The sequence below is a fragment of the Xenopus laevis genome, chromosome 9_10S (genome assembly GCF_017654675.1).
Source record: "Xenopus laevis strain J_2021 chromosome 9_10S, Xenopus_laevis_v10.1, whole genome shotgun sequence".
In the NCBI taxonomy this organism is placed as follows: domain Eukaryota; kingdom Metazoa; phylum Chordata; class Amphibia; order Anura; family Pipidae; genus Xenopus; species Xenopus laevis.
The window spans coordinates 57,919,033-57,943,270 of record NC_054388.1 but is presented as its reverse complement, the minus strand read 5'-3'; the positions used below and the strand labels follow the sequence as shown (position 1 = coordinate 57,943,270).

General features: G+C 38.3%; 1 protein-coding gene across 7 annotated transcripts in view; it reads left to right on the top strand.

The window, feature by feature from the left end:
• The window catches only part of zeb2.S (zinc finger E-box binding homeobox 2 S homeolog), a 96,614-nt gene that overhangs the window by 64,394 nt on the left and 7,982 nt on the right, over positions 1–24,238 (top strand). For 6 of the 7 annotated variants that reach the window (XM_041577597.1, XM_041577599.1, XM_041577598.1 and 3 more), the window contains 5 exon segments: positions 12,547–12,804; positions 19,435–19,506; positions 20,267–20,455; positions 21,431–21,645; positions 23,519–23,627. In XM_041577597.1, the coding sequence (XP_041433531.1) occupies positions 12,547–12,804; positions 19,435–19,506; positions 20,267–20,455; positions 21,431–21,645; positions 23,519–23,627 (843 nt within the window). 7 annotated transcript variants of the gene reach the window in all.

The window sequence follows — 24,238 nt, the reverse complement described above, 5'->3', positions numbered from 1 at the left end:
GCTTATTTATTCACTAACTGTTTTAAGGGGGGGGGGGGGCTCACTTCATTAGAAAATCATAATGGAACCCATATAAGTATATTTGATATTATTTATGCATTTGAGAATAAAACAGCATGCAGCAGAGAGGCTTCCCAGATAGTTATGGTCCTTATAACAGGGTATGCTCCTTCTACTTGTGATGGAGTTTTCAACTATATTTTAACTTCCTTATTACTCAATATGTAAACCATATACAGCTCTGTATTGCAAATTCTCTGATAAGTGGCCTGGGGCCAACAATTGCATAAACCCCTGTGGCTCACCACCTGGTTGACTAAACTGGGCAAAATTTGCTCTTTTGGTAATCATTTGGAAAAGTAGACCTGGCGACTTGGAAAAGTAAACTAAGAAGGTTATTATAACTTCCCCCTATATAAAGAGAAGGAAAGCTTCTTGAATATCTCTCTAGGTGTGCAATTCTTCAGCCTCCTCCATGTATGTGTGTGTTATAAATAATACAGAGATAATAGTGACTTTCTTCAGCAGATCAGACTTGGCTGAAGGCAAGAATGCAAAACAACCTTGAAAACCTTAAACTGTTGTCATTAACCTTTTCTTTTTTATCTCTGTCGGTTTTGTCAAATTTGTTTTTGGCTTGGAAAACATTGCAGGAACTTCATGGGAACATTAATTTTAATTAAAATCCCCACTAAATAAAAGTATAATAAACCCAAGCGCATCCACATTTTGTTCTCAATTTAACATCAACAGTTAAAGGAAACAATCGCTATCAAATGACTTTGTTTCATAGCATAATTACAACTCAGGTTCTGCTTAAACATTATTAACATAATGTACAATAATCTGCTCTGGCACTGTAATATGTTATTGTAGATTTATAATTAATCTTACAGGAAGTATAATAATTTTACAGTATCAGATTGAAGCAATACGTATATAGATTTATTAATGCTTTTAATCAGTCCTGGCAAAATTAATTTTGCAATGATTGCTTACATTGAAATTTGCATATATTTAGCAAAAGTAATTTATTTTTTATGGGTCCTCTTAAAAAAAAAAATGATAATAGCATATGCAGCCCCGCAGTGACAAAACTTTTGACAATTTCTCTGATATTCAGAAAAACAAAATGAAATTATTTAGAAGTAAAGATTTACATCTGCATGGATTTTCTTTTTTTTTTTGATAAACTTGAATTTATAAAATCATTTTCATAGGTATTTATTTAAAACTCAGTTTTATAAACTCATTTTCATAAACTAGTTCTGGGCGCAGGTTTCCTGGAGCAGTTGGTTGGCCATTTGCAATGTGAAAACAACTGATCAGCTCACTGATCAAATTATTTAACATGTTGCCTAGGGACACAGCTCTCAAATTCATGGTCGAAAATAATCACGTTTTGTGGCCAAATCAGTGACTGGGGTAATGGGTAATGTTTTAGCACTATAATTGTAGCTGTTAAACCTCTCCTCCAATGCATGCTGGGATACCAATAGAGGAAAGCCATATTGGAAGAACCCTCTAGGAATTGTACACTGAGATTTAGGGTACTGATTGCAGGCCTATACCACAATATCATTAAAATGACCCCATTTTAACATTAATTCAAGGTATATAAAATAGTTTTTGCTTTTTTTCAGCTGGTAGGGGAGTGTTTTACCTCTACATACCCCTCTGCCATTTCACATTCCAGCCTGCATATCAGACATGAATTGCTTACCCTCTTTGATTTCCATTTGTACTTATTGATCACATTTGTGCTTGTCTCAAAACTTCAGTACGTTGTGACCTCTATTTTTTAGTGCAGTGTTGGTGGGAGCACCTAAAACAAAAACTAGTAATCTGTCACTCATCAAAGATCTGAAAGTTAATAAATGCGCTTGTGGAAACCTCAGGCCCAGCAGAATAGGAAATTATTCAAGATTTTTATTGCAGCGTCTGATGACTCTGAGAGACATTGGGATTTTTGCCTTGCTGCAAAGTAGGTTACATTCCTTTCTCTAATAAATTCTCTGTTACACCAGACACTTACCTACACTTATTAATCACAAAGGGTATAGTCCTCAAAAATGTTATTTGAAGACATCTAGGGGGTGAGCCATGACTTTTAAACTGACCTGCATGTATTGTCCATAGATCAATTGCCTCTATCTGAATATGGATTGTAGACTAGGGACCAAAAGTCCCACAGAGCATTGTGTTGGCAAAAATTCATAATCCCATATAGACAATCACTACTAATATATCAGGGACTTGTGTGTTCCCCAATTTGTCTCCTGCTTCAGTTTAAATTTGATAGGTTACATATAGATATATAGATGACAGTCAGAACAAGTGCAGCTACACAAAGTGGAGCTCGGCCCAGAAAAAAAATAAAAGCATGCACTTTTGGGCCGATCCAAACTTCATGTAGCAACACTCAGGCCTGTCAGTGGAGCTACAAACAGGAGCAGATATTATCGGATCTGTTTCTCTCTACCTGCGTGTAAAATACAGATGGAGAGAAGTGGACTGTACACCCTGTGTGCCCTCAGCTTAAAGGCCCACAGTTAAATGGATAACTTCATACCTTTGGGGTAGGGAACCTCCTAAAATCCTCTTCCAGTCCTGAGCTAACCCACAAATGAAGCAATCTTGTCTTAACCAAATGACTATATACTTTGAGCTTTTTCTGTTTAACAGCAGTAGATAGGTGTATTTTACACATCTGATAGCCAAGATTGCTTTTCTTTTCTAATTAATTGCTCTTGATGAGTAAACCTTTTTCAGGCTGATAAAATAAAACAAATTCTGGTTTGTAGACAATGTAAACAAGCCTGTGGTAGCTCTTCATCCCCGCGTCTTGTCAAGACAGTAACCATTTATATTCTACAGCAAGCCCTATCACAATGCTTGACAGGGTACAGCTACCTAGTTAGGCTATGAAGCGGCCACTATCCTATAGTTTTGACCCTGTGCTATGTGAGCTATGGTACCCAAGGAGTTAAGCCAACAGCACTTACTTAAAATTCAAGGTAGGCTCTACATTTTTTTCCCTTTAGTATTTTGATAAGTAGTTGAGTACTATGCAAACACATGTTAATGATAAGTTTCAGAGCTCCTGCGAGCTCCTGTTATCACTAAGCACAGTATAATTCTGCAGAGGGAGATAAAGTGTTATCATGGTTTCATGAACTGGCCAGAGAAGTGCTTGCAGTCTGCTATAGCGAGGATGTAACTTTATTGTTTGCGCTATGGTCTCTGTGTACTTGTCGGGAAACGACTTTTAATGATGGTATACTGATAGGGGGAATCAGCAGTTACAAAGCAGGGTAAAATTAACTGCCTCTGTTTCCGTTACTCTTGGAATTAATGTAAAAAAGCAACCAACATCCTGTCCAAAATTGAAAACTATAACATACACGTGGTCTTGAATCATTTTATACGGCCAACATGGCCAAAGGCATAGTGTGGCCGCTTGTGTGGATATAGGCCTTATCCTTCAGCAGAGTTAGAAGCTGTAAATATTGTAGCTGGATTAATGCATAGCTATCGTATGTGTGAATATGGAGTAGAGCACACTTGGACAGGCTTGGTATTTCTTATCCTGTTTTTATTTTTCTGTCTTGTGATGGGTTAACAAGGAATCCATCTCACTGGCATGTGCTGTGACTATCTGACTATTGCCACACCCAGGATTCAAGCTTTCAAGCTGCCATGCACTGCCAATGTCAGCAAATTCCACTACCTGAAAGAGATTGGGGAGGAGGGAGAAACAGAATGTGGGAGGGGGTCCCAGCCGGCCTCTTGTGGCATGAGGCCATGACAACTCTTTCAGAGAGCTGGAGCCAAACAGAAGGCATTTGCTGGAAGGGATGTCGTCACAGACCAACATTAGACCAGGACCTTCTGATAACAGCAATGTTGCACGATTAGTGACCATTAGACTGGGACGCGTATCTGTGCCATTACCTTACACCATAATTACAGACCAGGACTTTTATTGGGTTTTTTCGAAAATCTAGAATAGATTATATAACACAATGTTACATTTACCTAATCTAATACTTCGTTGAGGACTTTTTTTCCTGTATGCAAGAATTCAGTCGTTAAAAAAATTACAAAAAACATAATTCTGTTGCCGGAATCTATTTGTAAAGGGAATAACATGTCAGATATTATGAAATGCATCCTGATTTACATTTGGATTGCAAACAGTGTATATTCAGCAAATCCCCTCCTGCTGCTTTTCTTCCCCCTGAATATTAGATTTTGATTAAATGTTTGCACTTTTGAGAGGAATGTAAAATAAGTCATCCTTCATCATTCCCCTCTTTTAAAAGCAGCAATCTGTAAAGGTGTCGGGAGCGGCATATTATTTCTAGAAATCTCTAAAGAAAAGGGCATTAAAAATGTTTAAACAAAACATTAAAGTCTAATTATTTTTCATGCTCGGAAGTAACGATCTTCCCTTCAATTCCACATCACAGTAGCATTGATTTTATTGTAGTGTTTTTAACAGGCTCAATTTACCTTTAATTTCCATTTAAAGTGGTACCTTTCCGTTAAGGCAACTTTTGTTTAGTGATATCAGGACCTGTATTGATTGTGGGTCCATTAGCCATACCCCTTCATTGCATTTACATGAAGTATCCTGCAGTGACAGGAAACTGCCCAAGAATAAACATGTACTGCTAGATGGTGTGTGTGTGGGGGGGGAAGGGGGGGGGGTCTAGGTTAAAAAAACACTTATTATTGTAATTTTCCTTTAGCTATTTTTTTTTTTCATTTAACACAAATTTTATGCGACAATTTATCGAATTTTTGTAACAATGATAAGGTCCTGCCACAGCGGAGCTTACAATCTAAGGTCACAATACAAATAACTTGCCTCTTTGCTCACAATTTGCAGTGATTATAAAAGAAAATAATGCAAACAAACAATGCCAAGAAAAATCAAAAACCACAAATTACAAAAGCTTTTATTTTCTGAAAAAATATATTTTTTCTTGTTTTATCTTAAGCTTTAGCAGAGGAATCAGGACTGTATCAGTTTTTTTTTTATTCCGAAAGGTTTTGTGTGTATTCGGTTAGTTACAGTAATTATACCCAATAACTGACAGGCAAAACCACGTAGGAGAGAGCAAAGGCTGTTTTCTCACACAGGCCCTGCTGCAGAACATCTGCTGAGAGATTTGCATATTAATTAACCCATATTAACTCTAATTATTCTGGGAAATTATCAAATAAATTGAATTTTCTAATTTTAACCTTTCTTTTACTTGAGGCATGTCGAAGCCTGCATGGAGACACCAGCCTAGCTCACCTGAGTTTTGGGTGGTAGATACATGCTCCCTGTTTTTATATTTTTTATGGCCTAATTTAGATCAGGGGGTAAGCCCAGAATGCATTTGCGCTGCCTGTTCATTTGGCTCCTGGTATTGCCTCATTCTCGGTACATTTGTTATGAGATGGAACATGTGTGCGTGAGGGGACAGATGGTGGATTTATACGGGGGTGAGGAAAGGTGGTACCTCAGAACAGTTGAACAAACCTTACTTTATTTCTGCCTGTTGTTTAGTCCTGAGCAAATAAATGGGAGTTTAATTCAATTAAAGCCTGGCTACAGTCAGTGCCTCATGACAGAAATTATTCAATATTTTCCCCCTCACATTGTTTGATTTACACATCACTGCCTCCGTTGCTTTTGTGCTCTGTTCAGTGTCCATAATGTATTGAGCTTTTGTCTATGGTATGTCACTGTCCCTTTCACCGATGTCTGGTTTTGTCCATTGTGTGATGCCACGAAGCTGTTTGGAAAACAGTCCTAACAGAAATGTTTAATGTGTCAGGAATGAAGGCTTGTCTGTTAAAAAGAAGCTGAATATCTGATAAAAGCTTATTAGTTGGAGCAGGGGGTTTGATTTAAATGCACTCATTACCAGAAAGAAGGAGATGTTCAAAAGTCAGGTTTATAAAAAGAGATGCCTCTTAGACAGGGGCTTTGTCCTGCTCTGAAGGGTCAGCAACAAATCTTTTCTCATTAAGTTCAGAACGAAAAGTTTAGTTTTTTTAAGACCCCTCGGGTTTTTAAGCTGTACCTTTATTTATATTAATGCCCACAAGGGATAAGTCTCAGCACCCACTAGTCTTGAAAAATGCAAGGATGGAGGCTCTTTCAAAGGCATAAATACCTGGCTGTATGAAGTAACTGGCATATTTACATTAAAATCAACTGGTCTAAATAACTTTAGGAGCTTTGACCTCTTTCTACTGAGAAGCAGCAAGACCTTCATTTCCACCTTAATGGTTTCACCTCCCCCTTTTTAACTATTCAGGTAATCGACATCCCCCTGTTGTTGGTAAAGTGAAAAGGGGAGAGGGGAAAAAAAAAACCCTACCTCCAGCTGGACAGATCCTTTCTTTTTATTTACTAATGGTCTAGGATGTAGGCAGCACATTACCTGAAGGTATCATTTGGCAGGAACAACTGCTCCTGTTGACCCTATCCAGGAGTAGGGACCGGGATAACAGTACAGTACAGAAGGACCATCTCTTTTTTCTTAAATGTGGATTATATGGACTGTGTGAGAAGATTATACCCCTCATCATGGAATATAAAAGAAGGTTGTTTACCAGAAGATGTGTCAATAAATATCGAAGGGCGATGTTCTCCACCCGAGGTAGGGCAAAATCTCAACCCTTATGTCAGATTCATCTTAGCAATTATCTTTTCATAGTGCAGCCTGTACAAAATTAGTGGAATTAGTGGAAACTTACATAAATCTCTTTAAAACTAAATTGATTTAACAAAACAAAATTGATCCAGTTTAAATCAAGCTTTTTGAGTCTCTAAAGTTGTGTAACATTTCTTTAAGGAAGGTGTTAGACAAAATAAAGACAAGGACACACTTTTGCCTTCCGTTGTCTTCAGTATTTTCTTACCGTTATACTCAAGGTTTTAACTCCAAGGTCTTAATACTAAGGTCCTTCATCCCCAGATAACCGGGTCCCAATAAATCTGGAGTGTATTTTTCCACATGTGCATTGTTATTTTTTCCGTTTTTTTAGTGAAGTGTTTGCTACCACACTTAGAAGCCTCTTTTTGCACCACTTAGACCAGATGTTGCATTTTGTTGTTGTGAAAACATGAAGATGTTCAACATAAACATAACTGTGGAGGGGGTTTTTTTTCCGTTAATTTCAAGGGAAAGATTGTAATGAAACAAAAGCTTTAGCCTAATACCATGTTTAACATAACTATGTAGAAGATGAAATATATACGATTTAATACATTGTTCAAAACACTTTCACTTTCCTTTTTTTCTGCACTAAATGTTATGCTTGTTGCGCCACTTTTTCCATAAATATATATATATATGATGGTATGAAAGTATTTACATTTTTGTCAGAGGATGTTGCAACATGGTTGTGTATCTAAGATGAAGTGTGATGGTGTGTTGGAATCTGGCTACTTGCATTTGTTTACCCATAACAAAAGTGCTATGTAGTGTAAAATTGTGTTTGTTGTACCTTCTTCCTTTTTATATCCGAATACGGATGGGTAGGATGTTACCAAAATAAAGCGCATTTTGGTTTTTTTTATTCATCGCATTTGTAAGCTACTTCCCGGAGATACCAGGACTTACACGTTCAAAGTCAGTGTTAGAATGTATAAGAGGGATGTGCAACTTGTGGCACGTTTTCTCTAAATGAGGTGTTGACTCCCTCTACTAACTTAATTAAAAATAACCAGCCAATTTATATGAATGTTGTTATTGAGAGGGGGCAGGGCATTCGCCATGCAGGGACTGCAAAATGATCTTAGTGCAGATTCCAAAACAGGGGCAATAACTGTTTTTTTTTTTTGCTACAGTGGACGGTAGAGCTAAAAGGAAATAACACAAATACTTATCTCTTATAGCATAATCTAGTAGTTCAATTGCCTTAGCAGCCCAAGTCATCTTTGCCCCCTCTTCTGATTATGACCAGTTTGTCATGTATCTCAAGGGTTTATTTATAAGGGCCAGTATTACCCTGTGCTGCCAGACTCATATACACAACATATGAAATAGTTTTTACATTTTCATTATTGTTTGAAGTGGGACATGTTCAATTTGGAACCTTGCAGCTGTTGTTATATTGCAATGCCCAGCATCTCTCCCCAACAGCAGAAAGCTGACATATTATTGGTAGAAGACCAAGTCTTGGTGTATTTGTGCTGGGTATGTTATGAGTTGGTGAGGCTTGCCCAAATGTGCTGGTAGTAAGGGAGAGCTTATAAATTCCTATAGAGAAGGCCTACAACCAGGGCAACAAAAAAGCATGCTCAACTCTCCATCTGACGGGCTGGTTTATAAAATGACTCTGGGCAAACAAAGCTTTGTTGGACTGACACAGGTTACTGTGATTATCACCCTTTCCATTTTCCCTTCCCCCAAGGGCAGGATTGTGAAGGCACACGTCACTGTGATCAATACACTGTACATTAGGAACAGATGCTTCTCTGTTCTCCAACTGACATATATCTGTGAAAAGGAACTCACTAGGTAACACTGTTTACACCGGCCACGAGATAACTCTGCCACTTCTTTAAATGTCACTCTAATTATCAGCAGCCTTTACAAGATCTCATAGTCAGGACATGCTTATCATGTGCTTCAGCAAACAAGAACAGGGTCTAAAAAGTCTCATTGATAATCTGGGAGTCAGGAAAAGCATAGGCTGGACATAAGGGCAGACTGAGACAAAATAGGGTGTAATTTGGGGCTCCATCTCTATGTTGTATAGTAGTGGGAAAATTGTAGGACTGTCTTTAGGGGTTCCATGTAGGCCCTTCACATTATGTATTTGAAGAGCAGAAGTTGTAGATAGGAAAAACGAGGAGCAGCATGTAGGTGTTGTCCAATCTGTGACCCTTCAGTTGTTGTTGAAGTTTAGCTCTCAGTACCAACCGACAGCTTGAGTCATAGGCTACCATCTGTTTTGCCTAGGGCCCTGCCATTATTAAAGACAAACCTGTTCATTTGCAGTTGTGATCGGGGTTTCCAACCAAGGTGATGTGATCCTAGACAGAATTCTAGGGAGCCTTGATAAAGTTCACATAAAAAGTTTGTTCTAGATGCTATTTATATAGAATGGCAGAATCCCTGCTTGGTTTTACTCGGCAATAACCTTTGAATTATGCATCTTTCCCAAAAGGCAAGGCATAAAAAATATTTGCTTTGCAAATACACATTTCTTCAGTTTAAGAACTATTTATTTAATATATGCAGTGCTAAGGAACCTTATAGATGAGCAATATTGAGGAAGAATAACTTAAACAGATCCCAGCAAGGCTGACTTATTTAGCATTCTGGGAAAAAAAACATTTCAAGGCAATCAAAAGATCATTTTGCCCACATAAATATGGCTTATTTTGCTGGAATTGTTTCATCCAGAACTGAAACATTTAAATAATGTCAGGCCAGTATCATATGGATTATCAGTGCTTTAGCATATACAGTAAGCTTGTAGTGCAAGCGTCTCTTATCCTGTAATCGCTAAATCACATGGCAGCCTTCCATGCCTACCTGTATGAAGGATAATTACGGGTGCTTTTTGGCAAGCTCACTAATGCCAGCAATTGTAATTAATTTCTCTGAAGATTACTGTGAGGGATCGGTTATCAATGGTGGGTGTTTGGACATTTATTACAGCTCTATGGTGTTCTTTCCTTTGATTCCAACATGTGAAATTAGATTCTGGGTTGAGTGAGAAAACAGTACATCTTTGCCCAATTTATTGAATTACAAAGAGGAATTCTATGGCTCCCACCTCTGTTGTGGCTGGGAAGAAGAATCTGTATCAGTGCCAGCCGCACAGGGCCAAAGCAAATGAGAATATTCTGTGTATCCTGACATGATGGTAAAAAAAAACATTCATTGTGGTAAAGTAACTAAGTGTTGCTATGCTGGGTTGGTTTAAGGGAAATTACAATTATTCACATTATTTAAAAGACTATGAAGGGTATAGTGAGCATTAGAGTGCAAAACATTGGTATGTTTTCCCCATGCTTTTTTGGGTTTAATTCAGTAACTTCAATTTCTGCCTACACTCCAACAGATCAATCAGTTCCTGATAAACCTGGTCATAGTTTATATGAGAGGGACCTTAGATGATAAGCTCTATTGGGGCTCTTGTTCATTGGGGTGCAATTCAAAGGAATAAGCTTTGAGCCAGGCACACTGTGATATTACTATGAACCTATTTGTACAGGGGGTGATAAATTGCAACAGGGCACCTAGCCTGCAATGGGTCTTCTGAGTGTACTGGAAGTTGTCCTTAATTATCTGTCCACCAGAGGTCACCCTTCAATTGGAGTAGCTCAATTATACTTCCTTGTCAGAGCAAGCATGGCTGCTCCAACTCATGTAAATAAATAAATACACATAGGCAGATAACATTCCCAGTACTGCATAATCAATAGCAATATGTTGCATTTGACAAACAGTTGAGGTATATTTTCCCTTTAATAAGCATACACAGTCATTAATTTACAGAGTGTCGTTGTGCTGCTTATCTGGACCTCTGTACTTATTCATCATGTTTTAAGTATTTACGGTTTCTGAAAGGGTGCAAGGTATTGTTGGCCTGTGAAGGTGATGGATGGTGTATCCCTGACCTTGTATCCTGAGACATGACTTCATTGCTTGTTTAGATTGTTGTGATTTTTTGGACTCCTCAGGGGATGTTGATTAATCATTTATCTCTTTTTTTTTTCTTCCTGAAGAAAATATTTCAGCTTTGGTGCAGGGATACTCACGTGTCCCTTCTGAAAGCCACAGCAAGTCTAAAAAAAAGAGACCTCAAAAGGCATATTTTTTTTGTCCAGGATAAAGGCCTTTTAATGTGTGTCCAGCCTTAGATAATTTTATTCACTCCTCTTGGACCTTTCATTATTCCTCCTGTGCCCAGAGATCACTCTTTAAGAGGTAGGCTGAAAGATTCCCAGGCCATAGGAGCTTTTGTTACCGTCACCCCCCCCGACTCGGAGCTCTGAACATTTCTAAAGAACTTTCTCCGTGTTGCTAAGAAATAGTTAAACCTCGGTCACCAGAAAAAGAAAGATTCACAATATTGATTGTACTAAGGTATATCTGGACCACACAGCTAGAGCGACGGCGTTAGAATATCTCTCTTTTTGTAGTTCCGAGGACATTACCCAGCCTGAACTTGCCTAAACCCTTGTGGTCACACCTCTTCAAAAGGTTTTGTTTCTCCCGTCAATTGGTATTCAAACCAGGTCAGCAGATTCTGTTTGCCTGGCTCGGCTGTCGTTTTCATTTTAATTTGCACCTGTTGTGCAGTTGTTGAGAAGGCAAGTGCAGACCCGCGGATTATACAAAGATCATATTATGAGCAGATATGCACGGTGTAATCTTTTTGTCCCCGGCCTCAAATGACAAAAAAATCTTTCTCTTTTTGTTCCTTTTTTCCCCCTCCCTGGGAACCTGTCAAAGCAAACAGATATGACTGACAAAAATTTGTAACTAGACGTGTTTCAAGAATTCTCCAAAAGCATTACGAACCTGACACACAATCCTTTTCAATTCCACTCCCCCCTCCTTCACTCTCCACTCTTTTCTGCCACTTTTGTATAATCCGATAGCTGGCAAGAGCCACTCGAGATAGCTCAGTTGATAAGTTAGGAGAGAGCTTGCTTTATAAGATGCACTGAGATCAAAATGAGCCTTAAAATTGTTTGCCATTTTTTTTCCTTCCCCCCCCCCCCACTGGTTCTCCTCCCTCATTTTCTCGTTCCCATGATGTCATAGCTTGAATCTTGTTTTGTTTTTTGCATATTTCTAGAGAGTTGGGCTAACAGTTCTTGGCAATCCCATGTGTGCGTAACGGATGGTGTGTTTCTCTGGCTGAGCTAATGCCCTGTGTATATTACTCTAATCTTTCTTGTCTGGTGGTAAAGTGGACAATTTATGTACTAGCATGTAGGCCGAAAGCCTTGTCAGGGCTGACTAATTCAGAAATAGCAACCTTCAATTGAGTTCACAGACCTTATTTATAAGCAGAGAAAAACACCGGACGTTTGTTGGGCTGAGGGCTGTGCATGGGGTGAGTTGATCCCTGTGAGTTATTTTAGCATTTGTCTCCGGACTATTGCACTCCAGATAAGATCTCATGAATGGAACATGAAAATAACCCAATTGCCACCAAACTGTATTCTTTTGATCTAAAATAGATTATAATCCCAATTGTAATATTTTAGTTGGTGGCTGCAGCATTGTTTCAGTGGGACATGTTGTATAGTATAACTTTAAACTCATTACAGTTTGTAATGTGTTTGGTTTTAAATCCTTTCAGTAAAATATAATTGTGTTTGAAACTGAATAAGTAGGTTGCAGCTTTATTTGTGTATTTTGTAACACGGAAACACTTGATGTACATAAATACTTACTAGTATTGCTGGTTTCCATTACCTTATGGATTACTAACCACATTTTGATGACTGATTTCAAACCCTAATACTTGACTAACGTTGTGATTTTTTTCTCACTCTTATTGCAGTTTTGACTTATGACAATGTAGTAGATACGGGTTCAGAGACTGAAGAGGAGGACAAACTCCACATTGCTGAAGATGACAGTATTACAACCACATTGGACCAGGAAACAAGTCCAGCCAGCATGCTCAACCACGAGACTTCTCCCCAAGCCAACCAAGCACTATTGCCAAGAGACGAAGAGGAAGATGAATTGAGGGAAAGAGGAATGGACCATAATTGGCACAACAATGTTATTCTGAAAGCCTCTGTAGATGGTTCTGGTAAGGCTGAAGTTCTCAACTTTCTAATCTGTCATGAATTATTAATATGTATGTGTGACATACATTTCTCTACTCCCCGTATAGAGCAGATGAAAACCCACATAAGCAGAACTAGCCATGAATAATAATGCCATTTAAATGGATAGCGTAAACCTCTTCCAAGAGCCATAACTGGAAACAGATTTAGCATTATAAGATGCTGCCTTCTTAAAAAGGCAAATTATCAAACCTATTATTTAGGTTAAATTCTCTTCAGTGTGTGACATTAAAAGTAGCTACTAAAGGGTAGAGTGAGATGGCTGACTTTTGTGGGGTATAGCTAGCTTGGGTAACTTGCAAATTGATGTAAAAAAACTTCTGCCAGACATATTTAATAACTGTAATCAGGAATTTTTCACATAATTCTCCAAATCTACAGCAATATAAGTCTGTACTTTCTTGTGTTCATCGATTATCTGTTGTTAAATATGGAAGTAGAATAATTTCCTAACCAGCAGAGGGCAACATTAGCAATATTGTGCAAGTTACTTTCTGAAAAGGATTGGGTCCATTCCCAATTTCAAGTTGATGCTATGCTTTCTCTTTTGGGATTAGTTCAGCTCTTGTGTGGCATTTTTCATATCAGGCCTCTTATTGTCTAGTATGATTTATCAGTCACTGGTATTATCTCGGCAACAATAAGACAAGAACTGAAAACTAGGCCAACACGTGACCCTCATTGGTGCAAGTATAATGTCTGCAATGGTCTTCTACATAGTAATCTAGCTGAATCCATGCAATGTGCCTACTTGTATGGATAGTCAGACTCATATGATGTCACATTTGCTTATGTCTTGAGCAGGGCTAGTACTAGGGATAGGCACTTGCATAGGGCACAACAATAGGGGGGCACTGGACCTGTACCTGTAAGTGTCTTCTGCCTACCCTTAATCTGTGGTCACTCCCCTCTGTCTCTCTACCTCCACTCTGTCACTACTCCCATCCCCACTCTCCCGTCCCTCACCTCCCCTCTATCACTCTCCCCTCCCTCCCCTGGCATGGCGCATGCCCACTTACAGTCACTCAAGGGGGAGAGTGGTGGCCGGCTGGGTAGCCTAGGGCATCCGGTCAGCTTGGCCCAGCCCTGGCCTTGAGAAGCAATCAATGTTATGCATTTTGAGAAACCCGTTTTTAACTCTGTAAATCCTACATTATGGCCTTTAAGTGTTTATATTTCTTTAAACTGTATCTTGTAGTCACTTTGCCATCCTTACATCTTTACTGCTGAAATCCCAGCTGCAGTGCCAAGAGGGAAATTCATCTCTAGCAATGCGACCCACAATCCAAAGGGGCACAATTCAATCAGTCATTTGGCATATATATCCAGATTGTATCCACAGAAGTTAGACAGGAAAGCAGAATTTTCTACGGGGCAATACTTTGTTACAATAATGTGACCCATGTCTATATACTGAGTGGCTCTGCACATACAATTTAGTTTGTTTGTTTTTTTTTTCTTATTCCTTATTTCAAATAAACATTTATAGTCCAACACATAAAGACTTTAAGGTTTTAGATTTGCAACCACGAAGGGGGGGAGCTCAACCAAAGATGCTTGAAAGATAAATACGTTTAATTAGGGGCAGAGGATGATCATTAAAGGAACTCTGACTGCTGCAGAACTCATTAACAAGCTTAAATGAAATTTTTATTTTTATGATAGCCATTTACATGTATAATAAGAGCCAATGATTCTTGGGAGCCGTGTGACAGAAACAGAGTGTAGCAAGTAGTCATGTAAGACATACTATTTAAATGAGCTGGTGTTAGCTATTCATATTTGTTAATGAACTAGATTTGCAGAGCCAAAAGAATGAATGTTCTGATGGTTTAAATTTTAATATCTAGAAATCAAGAGTAAGGACCAATTACAGGGAGTTTTTACCCTTAAAGAAATAATTAATAGGGATGTAATAAACGCAGCATTCTAAACTTACGGAAAAGTTATTTTTCTTTTAATTAGGATTAACTCTTTTCAAATAAAAGCATTGGGGACCATGATAGTAGATATGCTTTATCTCACCTTTATCTTTTTTTAAGAGGGGCCTAGAGTTCAAATAACCAGTTTCTCCATCAACTCATTTTTTAACTAGCCTCTTTCTGGGGGGGGGGTTCATATGAATTATGAAAACCCTCAAAAACATATTGTTGGATTACGGGCAACCAGCACATGGCTGACACTCGTTCAACACTGACACTCCACCTGGGCCAACATGACATCAAGGGCCCAGTCTCACAGTAATTAAATGTAGACAGAATGTAAAGGGCTGATGGGAATTGTCCTTAGCTCTGGTCTACAGATAGATCCTCTGGTACTCTGATACAATGCTGGACTGTAGGTATCATCACATACAGCAGACATTGAGTTTTGTTGAACACTAAGGAGTTAACTCAGGCCTTATTAAACTGCCTGATCTGGCTGACAGTTGCCCAGTCCCCTTTCCCTATCTATAATTTAATTTTACTATTCTAAGAGGCCAGGAGAGTTACTTTGCTCTTACCTGTCTGCTTCTAATGACCGCTAATGATTTATTGTTCTTTTTTTATTGTACTAAAAGTGCCTGGATGTGGTGCCTTTATGTCTAATGAAAAAATATTGTTTCTCCTGGCACCCCTCCCCCCCACCAACCGAAATCAGGCTGGTGTGTTTATTCTGAGCAGCAGATAACATGATTTTTTTCCTTTTGATCATTTTCCCTCCTTTTATTTATTGTTGAAAACATACACTATAGACAATACTTCTAATTTGCCCTAGTTTATATAGAAGTGTTTTATCCCTGGTGCCTGTGTGTCTAGCGCACACCTCTGCACATAGCTTTTCTGTGAGATAAGCTCCTTCTCCGCTTCTGCTCCTCTACTTCTCTCCCTCGTTTGTCTGCAGGATGCAGGTTTTTTGAACTGAAGAGCGAGTAGAATTCTTACTGTGCCTTTTTCCGGTCGCAGCACAATCAAAGTTTTGTGTTGGAGAATTGTCCTTGACATTCTTGCGTCCCACAATGGGGTGGACGCTGCATGCAGACATAAAGCATGACATCATTATCATCAGTTTAAATAAATCACCTGGGTCTTGGCCTCCTTTATTTTTGTATATATACTTTTTTTGCTTATTCAACAATTCTGTGACGGGAGGAACAAAGTGTTCTTTATTTTTACAAACCTTTATCCCCAAGGGTGAAGGGAAGACGCAAACTTTTACTCTTGTTTTCAAAATAAATAACTCCATCCTCGTACAACGGGGAGGGGAGAAGTGCGAAAAACAGAAATTAAACATTTAACGTTTTTTTCCCAGACAATAAAAGGGCTAGAAGTGTCTCAAAAAACCTGTCCAAAGAAAAATTTGTATCAATTAAATATTTTTGAAAACAATTTTTTAAATGTAGTTTTTCCAATATAGTTTATCTTTTAGTTAACTTTTCAATTGGTCATCATTTTTTTCTGTCTCTATCTTGCTTGCAATGCAATGGGGCAGATTTACTAAAGGGAGAAGTGGTTAACGCTAGCGACTTTTCGCCAGAAATCACATACATCCGCAGGGACATTGCCAATTCACTAACAGGCATAGATGACAATTCGCTACGGAAAGAGAAAGTCACTAGTCACTTTTGCCAGGCGACTTTTCGTTCTGGCAAAAGGTTGTTGCTCCGCAAATTCACTAAATTGCAGATTTTACTGAATGTTACCTACAGAAATGATAATGTACACACAGTAGGAAGTAAGTGAATTATTATATCTGTGACTAATAGATGAACTGTCAGGGGATGCTGGGAGTTGTAGTACAGACATAGAAAACATGCCAGAGGAGAAATGATGTGGCATAGGGGCTAAAATGCAGTGCCTAAAGAGCCAAAATAGCCAATTTCCATAAAGTTAATACTATAAGATTCCTACTGTATGTAACAGTTACTTTTGGAATGAAAAATGAAGAATAAAGACCTTTGCTCCCTGTCTATTGGCCTCTGCCTGATAGAACTATCAGTATAGAAATACTGCAGTGTCAAGACGTGTATTGGTGACCACAGACAGCCACTTTCTTTGGCCACAGACGTTAAACTAAGTGCGAGATGCTGGCTACACTGGCATCATAAACAGTGCATCAGAGTTTGGGGAAACAGGGTGGGTTTCTATTGTTCATACTGCAGCCAGTGAGAGCTTATTAGTGGAGTAGAACACGGGCACTTTCCAACAGGCGACCGTCTCCTTTAGACGACACTGCCAGATTATTTAACTTCTCTTTAATTCGGAGATTGTAAATAACAAAGAGGAAGGAAGCACAGAACAAATGTTGAGAATTACCAGTATTATGCAAAAACAAAAACAAAATGCTGCATATTGCTTTCCTCTGGGCGGCAAAGGTTTATGTGCCATCAGATGGAAATCTTGTGACTCCTCGGTACCAGAAATCACATGAGACGAGCAAGGAAGAACGACATACAATAGCTATATTTATTCCTAGTGACAACCTTCTCGGAAATACCTTGATCTAATTACTTGCAGAGATTGACAAAAATATCAGCACGAGGGGGGGGACTTTAACTCTTTCATTGATATTTACATATATACAAATAGTTTCCTCTGCATATCGTTGCTGAGTGGGTTTCTGCTGTTTACACTGTAGCTCTGCATTACAGAGTATGATGTCTGATATTCAGGTTGAAAATGGCTCCCCCCGTGGAACAAAATCTCTCTGGATAGCTTCAGTTCTGACTGTGTGTGGAAACTTAAATATATTCATATCGTTGTCTATATAACAAGACAACCTTTAGGTTTCATATGATGCTCCCTTTAATGCTAAAAGCTATAACTCAGGGTTCTCAGCCAGCCAATGACAAGCTTAATACAAAGACCCTACCCTCCATCCATTCAAACCACACCCTTTCCCATAGATCCTATCTTTATCACAAGAAATATTTCTGGGAACTTGATAGATTTTAATGGGGGGGGGTTATTTATAGATACAAAACAAAACATTAAAAGCAGTATATCAATTACCATATAAAAACAACACTTGCTAGTCTTTCTATATCTGTTCTGTGATATTTCTTTCCTATATTGGTATCAAGCATTATTTGAACCACACCAATTGGTAAAATGTAGGCATTATAGCATGTCAAGCTACTACTGAGTGGAAGCTCTCAAATTTCTTCTTATTCATCCTTCCCGGGTCCATTTGTGCTCTATTTATATGTGTAAAAAAACACCACCAGAATAGTTTCCATCCATGCTTTTTTCTGAAAGCTGAAAGAGTCCTATTTTGATTCGAAGTCATTTTTCGTGTGTGTGTGTATCACGAAACCCACGTAAATTATTCATAATCATTCTGAAAATGATTATTCAAATATGCGTGTTCAGTTCTGTATAAATAGGACTATGCCTTTAAATGACATAACCATCAGGGGAACATTCTGCCATAAGTCAAACAGAGAGTACCTGGAGTTGTGGTTCAACTACTTACAATTCAAAGTGGTGTTAAGTGCAATGGTGTAGTCTTAAGGTGGCCATACCATAGATGTAACAATTATGATTTTTTTTTTGTAAAAGATCTTTCCAAGAAAGATTGTTCATTTCAATACACACGTGTAGAGCTGAATCGTCAGATATACAGGTAGATATACAGGTAGAAATAATAGAATTCTACCTTTATCTGACGATTCAGCACAAACAATGGCCGATGTTTGGGTGCCTTCAAGGTACCTGATCAAAATTTTCCAGCCGATCGACGAGCCGACCAATATCCAAGTATTCTGTGGATATTGGTTGGCTCTTTTCCCACCATACATGCACCAAATATCGTACGAAAATTTGTTTGTACAATATTATCTGTGCGTCTATGGCCACCTTTAGCAGTGTCATACATCCACACATGAGCCCAAATTGTACATGGTCCAGTCTGTAATCTACAGAAACAGGTTGGACCTCCACTGCCAGTTGGGTACAAGCAGGGCTGGGTTGCCAAGGTGTTACCCTTGTGGGGCCTCACAGAGCAGCCTATCAATTTGCAGATATCCAATTTTATGGGTACACATACATTTCTCCACTACATAAGAATCCCAGCTATTGGATCATAAATATATTGCCAGTGCCTGGAATGACCTACACATGCCAGTATATAGTTGTAGCATGCTTCAGTCCATCTGATATGATTCTGCAACATAAACCTCTTGTGTTGGAGTAATATAGACTGAGATCCATGCACCATTCCTTCAGCAAGTGTCTCCAAATGTCACACTGCTATTTTTCCCTGCATTTGTTTAATGAGCTTTACATTTACTGTGGCACCATTAAGAGGTGTCACTAGCGGAGCTTTGTGAGAATGAAGGGCAAGCCGGGACACGCCGGATGCATCAACTTGATTTCAGGTTCAATTAAACTGCCATCTTCTTCTTTTACGAACATCATCAAAGCAATATTAGCTGGGAATCAGGTCCAATCTCTTATGTAAAGCGTACGTCTGAATATTACTTTGGTCCCATTCAAAATGAGTCTATTGAAGCCACCACTTTTTACTAGTCCCTAGCCTAGGCAATCACCCAACAATGCTTTCAAGTAAAATGTTGTATCTCCCATTCTAACAGAAATTATTTATTTTCACAGATGACATGAAGGAGGATTACGACACCTTGGGGCCACAAGTCACGCATGTAACCACTATTAACAACGGTACAGGTATGTGTTAGATGTCACACAAACATATATATATACTGTATATATACCGAATGCATGTTCTTCATGCAGTGGGAATGTTTTTCTATTGTCGCATGACATGTTATTAGTAATGATGAAAAAAAAAGTCGCTAATCCTTTTGTGTGTTTGTAAAGTGACCCCTGTGACGGTGTTTATTGCAAAGAAAAGTGTAAAACACTGGTTGTTTCACCAGTGACACACACATACGCACAACATACAGAGAGGGCCTTTAAGCTTGGCAGTCACACATTGCGCAGTGTTTTCAGTGCTCTCCAGTAAGCTTATTTGTTCAAGGGGCAATTACCCAACATTGTCACATTAAGTGTCCACTTCTTGACTTAAGAATTGGAGAAGGGTCAGAGGTTTGGGGCAAAGTTAACCACTCACGGTCACTCAAGGTCGCTGAGTTCCGTCACATCATTATTTAGCTTTTGTGTGAGTTATTTTTGCAAGGGGGGGGCTCTACTTGAAGTCATAACTGTTTTCAATTTTTTAGGCATTTCTATAACTTGGTGGGCATTGGTCTTAAATGGTTAGGTTGCTCAAATAAGAAGAAATGTATGCAAAGAAAGATTGGCTCAAAATTGAAAAACAATTAAAACTTCTATTGCTGTCAAACCTGCCCTGTATATCTTACTTAACTAAATACAAATTAAATTGGGTACTTAACAATGGACATGATTTTACTCATATTTTGTCAGCAACCAATGGTCCATTCTTTAACTTTATGTTTTAATGCAGTGAAGAATCCAAATTGCACTTCAGATTTTGAGGAATATTTCGTTAAAAGAAAAATGGATGCTGGAGACAGCAACGGAGTCAGCATAGCAGAGTACTTGCAGCGGAGTGATACGGCTATCATTTACCCAGAAGCCCCTGAAGAACTTTGCCGCCTGGGAACACCCGAGGCCAACGGACATGAGGAAAATGGTAATACTATGATTCATTTTTAGACACTATATGAGCCCCTTGCAGCTGTTGCAATTATAAATGCACTATGTGCTTGGGTGTTTACCTTAAAATTTCAGGAACAGCTGCATGGGAATGGAATTTCATGAGCAGACTATTCAATAAGTCTGCACAATTCTTTGTGAGTTCCTTACATTTTTTAAACTATGGTTGAACGGCACAAATTGCTGTGTATTTCGATCTGAAGAGAGAGAAGGATTCAGCTGACAACGAAATTACAAACTAGCAAGTGTGCTAATGAATTCTCATTTAAAATAATAACAAAATAGCAATGGCCGATCTGAGAAGAATTATGAGTGGAGTAGGCTGGGGAAGAATAGGAGAAAATTATAATAGTAGCTACCTCTTTAATACTCTTCTTTTCTGTCTCAAGCAGGAAAAATGAGTCCCTTTATTAATTTTCTTTCAGGCTAAGTCCCTTTATTAATTTTATTTTGGTTTATCTATAGATAGGGCTGTTTTTTGGCTATAGGTGAATTTGGTGATTTGTACTAGGGCACTAGAAAAACAGAAAGTGCTTAGAACTTTAGAATTTTATGAGGGCTATCAAAGTCTTAGGTGTACAGATTGCATTTGCAATATCCCAGGATGCCTTCATGTGGGTACAATTCCTGTATTCTAATGGTGCTTATCTTCTTTATCTTCTTGCTTTAAAGACAGTGCTTGTCTGTATAATTTGCCATGAAGGACTTTTTTCCACTTTATAGTCACCCACACCTAAATAGTTTTTCCTGTAGCATGAAATGATTCATACATGTCTCTTCTGGGTGTGTGTGGGGGGAATGGAGTGTGCTCAGGCCACTATGAGACGATGGCACTCCAGTAGAGCAGATTACTATGATTCCTGTCATACCATCCCGGGCAGTAAGCCCATTAGCTGCCATTGATTTACTGACCTCATGGCCTGCATCTCTGTCTCTCCTCTCTGGCCTTCAGACCTGCCACCTGGAACTCCAGATGCTTTTGCCCAGCTGCTGACCTGTCCCTACTGCGAACGGGGCTACAAGCGCTTGACATCGCTGAAAGAGCACATCAAATACCGCCACGAGAAGAACGAGGAGAACTTTTCGTGCCCTCTGTGCAGCTACACATTTGCCTACCGCACCCAGCTTGAACGGCATATGGTGACTCACAAGCCAGGCAGAGATCAGGTGGGGGTTGCTTTTAAGTGAATTTTTTTTCTATAATAACCCCTTTGAGAAAGTATATTGCTTTGATTGGCAATCATTATTAATTTTTCATGGCATTTTGAAGATGCAGATCTTTTAATGGTAATAGCTTTAATTGAAGCCTAAATGATTTTTTGATGGTCTCTTCTAATATGATTTAATAGTCTTATGTTCACGATCGAATGAGTGTGTTAATTTCTAATTTAGAAATTTTACTTGCACTATAACTTCACTTTAATTTTTTTTATGTTGCTCAAAAGGTGAAATAAACACTGGCATTTTAATTACTGTTCAATAAAGTACCACTGTTACTTGAGCCTTGATGAATGGTTCTGGTTGGCAAGTCTCTTTTAATGTATGAAACATAATACTAACTTTACTCTTGTATAAAGCCAGGTTTTAACCTTCATAGAAAAACAAAAACACAAACCAAAGGTTCTAATTTGCAGCCATCATAAATCTTTCTTGGCCCCTTACATTTATCACACAAGGGTCAACATCCAATCAGAACCTTCAGACTAAACACATGACATTTTCTTGATTCTGTGACCCATTTATTCTGGCTTCTTTGCTGAGTCACAGAAGCTAAAATTTCTAATTCTAGTGTAACTTATGTGCCATTAAAGTGTCACCATTTGAGTCACCCATATACTCTTATTAGATAAAATAATGCCAAGTATCTATGATACAATACATTATTGCTCAGACTATAGTTTTGCTTGTTTATTAAATATCATTAGTTTCTGAAACGAAAAGTCACGAATGCTTTACATTTGTCCCAATGACCAAACACTCTTTTTGTTTTAAAATATTTCTCATAATTCAAAAACAATGCAGCAACAAAATCCAATGATGGTGGTACCAATGTGGCTTCACCCATAATTTCACATTGGTACAATTATGTTAGCATAATATGAAAAGGAGGGTTTTTTTTTTGGTGTTGAAAAGTCCCCTCATTTGCTTGTGGCATTTACAATTAGTAAATTAAAATAATTGTATCATATTAACAGTGGCACAACTAAAGTTTATAGCCTTGGGGGGAGCGAAAGCAGCTGTTGCTGTTTGTTTATGCAACTCAGCAACATATGAGCATTGGTCCCTCAATGGTGCTCGGCTGGGCTGGGCTCTGCTTGATCTTTGAAGGTTTCTGCTGTTTGAACAAACCTCTCTGTGTCCTATGTAACACCATCTGTCTCGCTAGGAATGTGAGAAGATTCTGTACTCTCGAGCAGTTGTCATACCGCTTCTGTGTCTTTTTTTGTAAAGCTTTTGTCTCGTTATTGCTTGAAGCTCCCTGACATACCTTGAGCATCTACGCCTTGCTATTTCAAAATTCTCTGTCAAAATTCATACATATCTGTAAAGCCTGAATCATGTTGTAGTGGAAAAACCTATGTTTTATTCACCGGAGAGAAAACAAAATGATGATAAAAATTATTTTCTAGAAACGTTCACCCCAAAAAATTATGCAGCAGAGGTCCTTGACCTGCACTCGACTGGATTTAAAAATAAAATATTTTTAAATTGTGTTTGAATTTTGAATTAGAACGAAGAATTAAAAAATAATTAAAGATAAAATAAAAAAATGTAAAAAGTGTGAAGAACACATTTATTTCACATATAAATTTATTTTAGAACTGAGGAGCGTTTTAGATCATAAAATGTATTGCCATTTGGCAGTGTTAACACATTAATTAATTAATTAATTAATTAATCAATTCATCTTTTTCAGCTATGGATTTAAATTCTTTATTACTCTTGCCTTCTAATACATTTCTCCTTGTCAAAGAGAAAACTATGCATAGCAATTGTTTATGCCTAAAAATTAAGTTCTATCTTTTTCTTTCCCATGCAGCACGAAATGTTGACCCAAGGTGCCGGCAATCGCAAGTTCAAATGCACAGAGTGTGGTAAAGCTTTCAAATATAAACACCATCTGAAGGAGCACCTGCGAATTCACAGTGGTGAGTATCGGAGGTGCTGCGGTTCTCATGTCCATTCTGTTTAATTAGCTGAGTTGAAAAGATACTCTTATAAAGGAACTAAACTTGGATTCTAATTTGCTTGTGGAAATTATATGTTAGCCTCTGTATGCATTTAATTTAAGATGGAGGTGATTTTATAGCTGCTTTGAGGGCCCCTGGTACAGAGGGATTTGTCCTGGAACCATAAGGGTTCCCATAATGTCTCAAGTAAAAGAAAAATTTACATCTTAGTACTTTGCAAAACAAGCTTTACATATTGCTAGTGCTAAAACTGTCCAACTTATTAAAAACCCCATTACTCCAACAACTGAGGTCTGTAAGAAGTCCTGTGAATAGATTGGCCTGCCGTGATTTATTTCTCAGGTGTCAGAATCTAACAATCAGTAGCACTAAATTGTTCAATGCTATTTCAGTGGTGCAGTTAATTCTGACATTTCTGCTACAAGCTGGATAACAAATGCAAAGAACTGATTGGATGCAATTGCACTTAAAAATACAGAGGCAGCTTAACTGAAGCATCTGGCACATACTGCTTCACCCTTTACCCACTGAATTAAATGGCAGTGTTGCTGCACATAATAAGAATTTAT